Below are 10417 nucleotides of genomic sequence, written 5' to 3' on the forward strand. Positions count from 1 at the left end.
TTTAAACGAATGGTAATAACATAAAACTTGATATTTATGGATGCCTGCTGGGATAGGGTTATCTTATTTAGTCCAGGAGCCCAGTGGAGAAAAAGCCAGCTATTTCACCCCAATTTTTGTTTAAATTGATAAAAACTATATATAGATATAGTTACTAGTTAGAATTGTCTGCCAAGTATATTTAGAGGAATAAAAAATGGCGCCTGCTTTAAAACGTTAAAAAAAATGTAATTTTTCTTTTGGAGTTCAATATCATTAAAATACCGACAACACTCGAATATATAGTAGGACATCATTTGAAATTTGCTGAATTATGAGTCTTAAGCTCTTTACGTTAAGTACGAAATACAGATCTTTAAAAAGCAACTTACCTTGACATCCCATTCGTTGCAGATTTGACCCAAAACAGATATGCGTCTTTTTATTCCAAACTCCTTAACCATTCTAACCCATTAATTCTTAATCTTTCATCCTTAACAATCCCTGATAATTCTCCGAGGCGTCTGAAAAGAAGATGGCCACGGGACCTTCTAGTTTAAATTAATGTTTGAAGTACCACCAATGGGTGGTTCCTTCCCAAGATTTTCAAGTCTATATGAAACATACTACATATTTACCTATTGTATTATTTTGTACAGTTGTAAATTACAATAAATAATTAAAAAATCATAAAAAATATACTGAAAATCATTAATTGAAGTAAATTTATTCTGGAAAATCTATATCTCAGGAATCATAGTACTTATAGCTAACTATTAGCACTTTTTTTAAACACTAGTTTAATGTCCTATAAAGAAGATTATGACGTTTACCTTCGTAGGAGTAGCGGTTTTCATAATATTCGCCAAAATATTGATTTTTAGTATTTCGGATAAAACAATCCCATATATTGAACTATTTCCAGCTTCAATATTTCCAGCCCAGAGTCCTATTAGATGTATAGAGGTAACATAAAAAGGCTTAGATCAGTAATTCAGTTAAGAGTTTCAAATCCCGAATCAATTAATCTTTACAGAAAAAAAAAAAGTTTCTACATCAAACCTGCACTTTCTGAAACCAATTGATTTCTAGGCTGTTCCACATCCTTCTCTATTGTGAAAAGTTAATAGAAGACAGACAAAAGTATTTACGAGCATTTCTCTCTACATTCAGTATTGTACACAGAAAAAAAGACATAATTCAAATCGATAATATAAAAAAACTTAATTTAGATTTACCGGTCCATAATGTCAACATGCGATTCACTGGATTCTCTAGGCTGTGATAGTCCACACACCAATCAAGTGTTATGATTAGTGATAATTATTCCACAGTTCAACTAATTGTTTAATCTTTTTATCTCGTCTGTTTTTTATGTTTTTCCTTTTTTTTTTTTATTACAGTTTCATTGATGATGTAGGTATAATATAATTAAATTATAAAATGTAATGAAGTATTATTATTTACAGTTATTGCTTTTATAATGAGCCAATGTAAAGTTATGATAAACTGGACTCATATTGATGAAATAAAGTTATCTATACATGTATGATTTGAACAAGATTGTAAATCTTTAACAAATAAATTCTACTTCGGATAAAACTTTTGATTTATGAAAAAAAAAATGTATCTGGGAAACTACTGCAGATATCTGTATGTCTGCCAGCATCCCTATTAAATCTAGTTAAATTTACAATAAAGAAGATTATAACGCTTATCTTTGTAGGAATAGTAGTTTATCCAAATTTCATTATTTAAAATACTTAAGTTTAATTATTTACACAATTCACAAATTTACACTCTTATCAAAACCTATCTACATCACGTTAGGACTCTGTTATGAACAATTTATAGTTATTAATATATTTCATCTTTCCTTTGAATAAATTTAATTGATAATTTTGTTATTTTATTTCTAAAATAACACAGTTTAAAAAAAAATATTTTTATAGACTTTACAAACTTTTTATGTTTATATAAACATTTGTATCTTTTACACGATTGTATTAACTAATGTTTTTAGTATTTAAAAATATTATTTTTTGGACAATTTCCAAATCACTACATTTATTTTTACTTAATATATCAAAATAATTGCGGTTTAAGGTTTTTTTTAAATCTTATTTAAAATTAAATGCATAATGAATATTTTCAGAAATATATATTGTTTCTAAAATATTCCTTCTAAAAACTTACCTTGCTTATGTACGTTTGTTTATATTTTAAAAATAGAAATATTTATTTTATTAAATGGTGTGCTAATTCTTTGATTATTTATCCAAGTTTTTGATGTCATTATTATATTGGTACATTCTTCCAATAATATATTTTACCTCCATACCTTCATATACATAACTGAGCAATTTCTTAAGATGCACATCAAGTTTTCAGGATTAGCTATGGTATTATTTTGAGCTTTAGTTTTTGCCTGTTTCTTCATAATCGCAAAGAATGTCCTCAGCCTTTTCTCCATCCTTTGGGCAACTGACAGAATGTGGAAATTATCCACTTCTTGAGATGACACTTTAAGTGGCCTATCAAGAGAGCCGTTGTTGTTCTTAACTAGTTCTTTGAAAGGTTTAGGTAAAATTTAGCCTTTTCCAATTGATAAAACGCTTGTTCCATAATAGGCTTAGAAACCCAGTATTTATCTTAATTTTAATTTTCCAGTATTCAATTACTTTACTGTTCAAGCAATTGGATATACTGCACTAACAAAGGCTTACGATTTGAAGGCTAAAAGGTGTATAATAATTTGAAAGAGTATTTCAAATTTAATTAAAGATGATTTTAACAGTTGCTGGATCTTCGCTAATAAACACGAACTAAATAGAAAATTAAAAACGTCAAATTATTACACAATATTTTATTACTTATTAATCGTAAATAATAAACAATAACATTTTTTTCGAAATTATTACAACAAAACTACAAAAAAATTGATAGATGATAAACCGCTTGTTCCATCATTTGAGACTTTGTTCCGAGTAACAAAATAATAAATTTCCCTATTATTCACGTAAAAAACGTAGACAGTGTTTTGTTAATTTTTTTTTTATTAGTGGTTCTTGTTTGCTGATTTCTCGCAAGAAGCTTGAAGCCTGGTAACGATTCTATCCTTCAGGAATAAGTTGCATATAACCAAATGATCTATCGTTAGCAACTTTATATACATTTTTATAAGTGCATATGCTTCTGTATAGTTATGTGGATGTATGCACTTATTTACATATGTAGGTGTATATATGCATAAGGGCTATTTATAAATATAAATTTTATTATGTTTACTTGTTGTACCCCTCACCTGTGGTGTCCCTCAGGGTTCATCGCTATTCCCTACCCTTTTCGCTATCTACATTAATGACCTTCCCATCCTTATCCAACATTCTCAATACCATTTGTATGCAGATGATTTCTAAATTTACCTTTCCTTCCCACCTCCAGGCCTATTAGTTACTACGGAGAAGATTCAAGTAGACTTGAATAGAATTAGCCAGTGGGCACAAGAAAACAAGCTTAAGTTGAATGCAGAGAAGACCAAGGCAATCGTAATAGGATCCAATCACCTCCTGAAAACTATCTCTCTTATTCCAACCTTATTCCAAAACAACAATCCAATACAATTCCATCCATACGTTAAAAACCAAGGTGTCACTATAGACCAAACTCTCTCCTGGAAAAACCACGACTCCGATATTTCCCGTCGTACCTTTTCCACCCTGAAGCGTTTAAATTATCTTCGTCACCTACTTCCTTTTGAAACCCGAAGGCTCCTGGTTACTTTCTTAATATTTCCCCACTTTGACTATTGCTGTGCGGTTTACGGAGGTCTCTCTGGGGATCTCAAAGCAAAATTAAAACGGTTAAATAATTGCTTTGTACGATTCATCTTTGGGGTCCCCAGAGACGCCTCTGTCACCCGATTTTACGAAGAATTGAAGTGGCTTTACCCCTCCTTCCGTCGTAAATATTTCCTTGCTTCCTTTCTCTATCAAGTTATCCAATACCGCCGTCTATCGTACATCTCAAATATCCTTCAATTTAAATCCTGAGTGCATTCCCGCAATACCCGCTCACGGCCCTCAGACTTATAACTGCCCATCGAATCGCAGCCTTTGGTAGATCTTTCCTCATCCGTTCCTCTTACCTATGGAATTCTATTCTCTCCTTTATTCGCAGTTCTAATACCCTTCCAATCTTCAAATCCCATATCTTCGATTACCTTCTGTCCACCCAATTTCGGAAGAATAACAAAAACAAAAAAGAATCATTATAAGCGGAAGAAAAAGCTTTATATATTTTCAGTATTTTATGTCTTGGATTTTAGTTTACAATTGTAAATATGTACACTAGCAGAAATTATCTCTTTTCATTTATTATTTTTTATAATTTTTTTTTTAATTTACTATCAGAAGTCATCTTATGTTTTATGATATGACAAGTGGTTATATTTTATTTGTTTTATCATTATTTTATATATTCTGTTAATTATTGTTGTTTATTTTTATCTTTTTAAATTAATTGTATTATTTTATTTTATGACATCTTGTAATTTCATCTCTATTTTGTAATTTACTCTAAGGCTCTAAAGCCTGATTTTGACGCCTGTAAATTATTCTAAAGAGATCAATCCCAGAATTAATAAAGAATATTATTTCTTTGGTATGGCACTAAAGTATGGTTGGTACTATCTTACAAATGTTAATGTAATTATTCTAGAAAAACAATTCATCACAAGAAATGAGATATTTTCTCTAAATAGCTAACTGGTTTAACTAATTCAGATTAAAAATAAAACAGTCTCCTTAAACAAATGGACCTGTAACTAAACATTCACCTAAACATGTAATAGGAGCAGTAGAGAATGAAGAAGATAACAATAGCCATATAATACGAGCCGAGCCGTAACTACTTCATTGTTTATTTATTGTTTCGCGGTCTATTAAGTAAACACTCGCAAAATCACTACCAGCAATCATTTAAAACCTTCAATATCAAAGAGGACATGCTAAAACATTATGCAATATATTGATACTTGAGGTTAAAATTAAGAACATATATATGTATGTGCACTCGGATGAAAAAGAAACTACACAATCTCCCACTTTTACAAGAAAGTAGTTTAATACAAATTTTTACTTTCACTTTCCTATAAATGGAATATTTGGTAAAAAGAATTACTACAATCGTGTAAAATTTTGAATTCGAGTTTTCGATGGAAAACCAATAACCAACTAACCAATAACCAAGCCTCTCAAAATGGCCTGTTTGTGAGAATAGCCTAGCTCGAAAACGAAAAGTTAGAATACTATAGCAAAGTTAGCATATACCTGGTATGTTATAGCAAAGTTAGCACATCGCTGGTATGTTATAGCAAGCTATTCAATGAAATTAACTGGCCGGAGATACTACTTTATTGAATATTTTTTTCGATTTTGTCAAAAACGGGTTTAATGATTTTGATTAAAATCGGTATAAAAATGTACAATGAAATAATCTTTTAATATTGATATTATTTTGTAATAATACCGTGTTCTTGGCAAGAAATAAGTTGATATTCGTTTTTGCACACGGAGAAACCATGAAATAAGAATTTTTATTGAAAAATAAAACTAAAAATTAATTATTTGAAATGTTGTCTCTTTGGAATGGCAAGATAACATTGTGTGATGCGCGCACCCCACTCCAGATTTCCCTGCTCCTCCCAATTAAAAGTATTTTTAGAAACATTGTGACCCTCCCTCACAATTGACAAAATATATAGTTATCTATACTTCTGGTTAAAAGACGAGAACAGTTTGAACACAAATTTAAAAGCGTCCTTATTGATTTTTTTGAAACAATATAACTCCCTTGACAATTGGATTTGAAGATAGTCATCTATATCTGTCAGTCTCCGTCCACCGATGTTTCTCAAGGTATCCTCCGTCTCATCCAATTAATACTAATACTATTCTCATCACATATGCTGATGACATATGATTGCTCACAGTAAATAATAATCCTTTAATTTCATCACAAACTCCCCAAGCCTATATCACAACCCTCGAAGAATGGTGCCGAAATCGGGTGATAAAAATTAATACCGACAAATCTTACCAAATCACCTTTACTCTTCGCCGTAAACTACCAACTGTCCTACAGTATTGTTTAATAATGTTGCTCGACTAACTTGGAATTCTCACGCAAGACTGAAAAGAAAGGAAACTGCACGTCGATTCCGACTATCACAACAATTACTAGACAGTATAGGGACGCGACGGCCGTGCGGGTTAGGACGTAGGTTCCAATAATATTCGGAGCGTTGTGGGTTCGATTCCCACCTGGGGCAGTTAATATTTATTTTTCGGCGGTCCCGAAAAATGAATCTTGACACTCCCATCTTGGTTAGTACGCGGCAGCGACTCAGGTGGCCGCCAGGGGTTGGCAAAAAGTACCAATAGGCCCACTTGTCGGACTTTTTTCCCCACCAAATACCTGTACCAGTATTAGACAAATGGTCTAAACTTCCAATCCATTACAAAATACTGATCTATATGCCTATAATAAGGCCTATCTAGACATATGAAGTTAAGCTTTGGGGCTCCATTAAACTTTCGAATTCCTCTCGTATCCCATCCTTACAATCCAAAGTCCTCAATGCTCCTTACTTTGTCACCTCAAAAAATCATCCAGAAAGACTTTAATGTTTCATGTGCAACCGATCCAGCCCGAACCAGATATCAATCCTTCTATTCTCAACTCCCTCGCCACCCAAACCCACTAGTTTCTAACCTTGGTTCCTCTTCCATTCCTTACAATCCTCCGAGGTGCCTGAAAAAAATATGGCCTCGAGGTTTTCTGATGTAGAAATATTATTAGAGTGCTACCAATGAGTAGTTTTTTTATATGCCTGTATCATATCATTATGATCTTACATCAAATTTACTAGATGTATTTTTATGTAAATACGGTTCTAAATATTAATAAATAAAAAAAAAATCTCTAAGTTAAGCAGGAATAGTTAGAAATTGGTTAAAAAAATGAACCTAGTGTCTTTTATCTTACAAGTAAAATGTATTTTCTTGTATTTTAATTGAGCTTATTTGTTTCAGGTATGATGTCGGTGATGGTGGCAGGAGCGGCTTACAGCTGGTTCGAGCCGCTGACATTGAGGCTCACCGAAGCGCCCACCTCTTTTACTTTGGAACAAGTCTCTTGGATGGTGTCCATCGTCGAAGTTGGCTCCATCCTTGCGCCCATGATAGCTGGCGATTTAGCTAACAGGTAGGATACAGTACTTCATCGATAAGAAGTTTCTCAAATCCCAGTAGATAACGAACCAGAGTTTTGCCAATACAGATATTAACGGATCTGACGAATGTGAAATCAAGTCAGTATATAAATGGAAATATATCGAGAGTTTTAAAAGCTGAAGAACCTACTGATATCGACATGGTTCTTTAACCAAAACATTTGTTTTTAGGTGTAGATTAAAACTCTAAATTTGATGTCAATCTAGAGAGGGCAGTAAAAGTAGCATGTGTCAAATCTTCAGCCATTTTCTGACTTGTACTAATTTTACCGTTCTCTCCAGATATAATAATCAAGTACCTATATTTTGTTAGTCTTTTTAAAACTACTTATGTGAGTTCTCCACTTATGTTGTCTTATTTTTTCTGTCCTTTTGATGTATAAGTCTAAGAGACCTTGTTTATTTATTCATTTACTGGTATTTAATAGAAAGATACAACCTTTTTTTTTAATTGAGTACTTGAAATAATTATTTATAAGATTTATCTTATTGATCACTAAAAGAAGGAATATGCCCTAGGATCGGAAGGAAGTTGGTGATCCTGAGCGTGGGACCGCTGTGCCTCCTGGGTTGGTTCCTGGTCATCTTCGACATGTCCTTCTTGTCATTGAACGTGGTGCGGTTTATCCACGGCTTCGCGACAGGGATAGTCTTCACAGTGACTCCGATTTACACCGCCGAGATAGCCGAGCCCAAGCTGCGCGGCACCTTGTCAGGCTTCTTCCAGATAGCTTGGCACATGGGCAACCTCTACTCCTTCATCACAGGACCCTACCTCAGCTACAACAGCTTCGTCTACGCCTGTCTGCCGCTTCCCATCTTCTTCACTGTCAGCTTTCTCTTTTTCCCAGAGGCTCCTTACTATCTGTTGATGAAAGGAAGGACTCAAGAGGCTAAGGAGTCGCTACTCTGGTTCAGAAACACAGATAACGTGGATGCCGAGTTTGCCGGGATGCAAGCTGCTGTGAAGGAGGAGATGAACACTAAGAGTTCTTGGAAGACACTCTTCTTTGACAAATCAGAGAGAAAGGCTTTTATAATTGTCCAGATCGTCTCAGCTAGCAAGTTCATGACGGGTATGCCAGTGATAGTCAACTATGCGGCAGAAACATTCGCGAGGGGCGAATCATTTTTACCGGCTGCGGAGATGTCTATTATCTTAGGAATCCTCCTTACGACCATCGCAGTGCTATCCGCCTTCCTCTCAGACTGGATCGGACGGAAGCCGCTTCTCCTTATCTCCTGTTTCGGTTGCTTCGTGGCACATGGGCTTACAGGAGCGTACTATTACCTTCACGAGGGTACAGTATTGAACGCCACACCCTATGTCTGGCTTATGTACTTGGGTATTGTCTCCTACTGCTTCTTCATCGACATCGGCTTGGGTCCTCTCCTACAGACTCTACAGGCAGAGATGTTCGGCGCTAGCACTCGGGGTCTGGCCGCTGGAATAACAGAACTACTCGGAGCCGGATTCAGTTTCTTAGTGTTGAAAACATATAGTCCGGCGAACGAGGCCTTTGGGGTCTACTTCAATTTCTGGTTTTACAGTGCGGTTGGCCTGATAGGTGGATTGCTACTGACTTGGTTGATGATCGAAACTGCTGGGAGAACGATTGGTAGGATGGAAGAGGCTGCTCCTAAGGATGTTCAATGTTGAGTTTCCACTAAGAAGAATTGGATTTTCATTCGAATCGCAAAATGCGTATCATCTTTTCTTGGTTGGATAAAATTTAAATCATTTCAGAAAAATACCTTTAAAACAGAAAAATATAAGAAAAGAACTACCAATCGTACCCCCCTCCCACAAAAAAAAAAAAAAAAACCGTTGTCACCTCTGGATCTGAGTAGGTACTGGGGTAGAAAGTGTCTAGGTTGTGATTTAAAGAATGGGCTTTCATACTGTGTAAATTGTAGCAGGAAGAAGTGGTATTTGAGATACCAAAGATTTGCATAAAGAAGTTAAAAAGTCGAAGGCTACAGCTTAAAATAAGCCTTGTTCAATAATGTTACAAAACGCAGTAAAATTAAGATTATTTCATCAGCATTAGTGTCAAACAAATAAAATCAAATATAATTTCCAAGTTGAAGATTTTATCTATGAACTTTTATACTTTCTACAGATAAACTATTGTAAATAGGTTATAAATATCAATTAATATGTTTTGAAGAACATTTGTACATAATGAAACAATTAATCCATAATTGTAAATTCATAATCAACAAAGGAATTGTTGCATAGTATGTTGAGGTACAAATAAGTATGTCTCACATCATAAGTAGATCAGTATTGAATGGAATAAGAATCAATTACATCAAAAAGTTTGTTTTAAAACTAAAAATATTTCTAAAATTTCTATCGAACCTGTCCCTGAATTTTAGAAATAAATTTGTTGCACAGTTAGTTTGTATATTAATTTAAAATATTAATAGAATATTATATTATTTTTTTTATAAAAACTATGTGATTATATTTATAATTGTTAGTATTATAAATTTATGTTATTTAAATATGTACCTTTTTTTTTTTTAAGTAGGCATAAACAAACCCATAGACGTAAGAAGGAACCAACCTGCAATTCCTTTTCTAATGTTTTATTAGAAATATCGATCATTTTTACAGTGGTAACAAAAACGCTGTGCTTTAGGATGATTGCATTACATGATTGCAACAAAAAAAATTTTATTAGTTCCATATTGCATGAGTGGGTTCAAATGATCCTTCTGGTTATAATACCTTAAAACAAATAATTGTACTTTATTAAAAAAAAAAGATCTGTTATATTTGTATGTGTTTAATAGTTTCTTATCAAAAATGTATAATTTTGTATAGAATAAAACATAAAAATTATGACTTAATTTTGTTAATCCTGGACTATAAAGCATAGCATGATTGCTTTAAATGTCAATTCAAACATTTTCTTTAAAATATATACTTATTAAATAATTATTTATGTATAATTAAATTAATCGAGCAAATTCAAAAGATAATAGAATAAATAAATCAGTGTTAAAAAAAAATACTAATGACCGAGGTTGCTGAGTAGATTAGTGTAGTAATTATAAATTAACTTTCTTTTAATATCTACTTCCACTATTCAGGCTATGTGCACAGCCCAAAGCAGTCTTCTTCCATACTTGATA

The 10417-nt window shown here is 33.1% G+C and overlaps 1 protein-coding gene across 1 annotated transcript; it reads left to right on the top strand.

Moving 5' to 3' along the window:
* Nucleotides 1-7073: 7073 nt before the first annotated feature.
* Nucleotides 7074-10124, top strand: LOC106678023 (facilitated trehalose transporter Tret1; the record flags this gene model as incomplete). The annotated part of the gene is given in 2 exon segments (XM_014416302.3): nt 7074-7245; nt 7793-10124. Coding segments are annotated over 2 exon segments (1313 nt in total), but the record flags the coding sequence as incomplete, so codon positions are not given.
* Nucleotides 10125-10417: the final 293 nt, after the last annotated feature.

The sequence above is a fragment of the Halyomorpha halys genome, unplaced genomic scaffold (genome assembly GCF_000696795.3).
Source record: "Halyomorpha halys isolate HHAL.00 unplaced genomic scaffold, Hhal_1.1 Scaffold9.1, whole genome shotgun sequence".
In the NCBI taxonomy this organism is placed as follows: domain Eukaryota; kingdom Metazoa; phylum Arthropoda; class Insecta; order Hemiptera; family Pentatomidae; genus Halyomorpha; species Halyomorpha halys.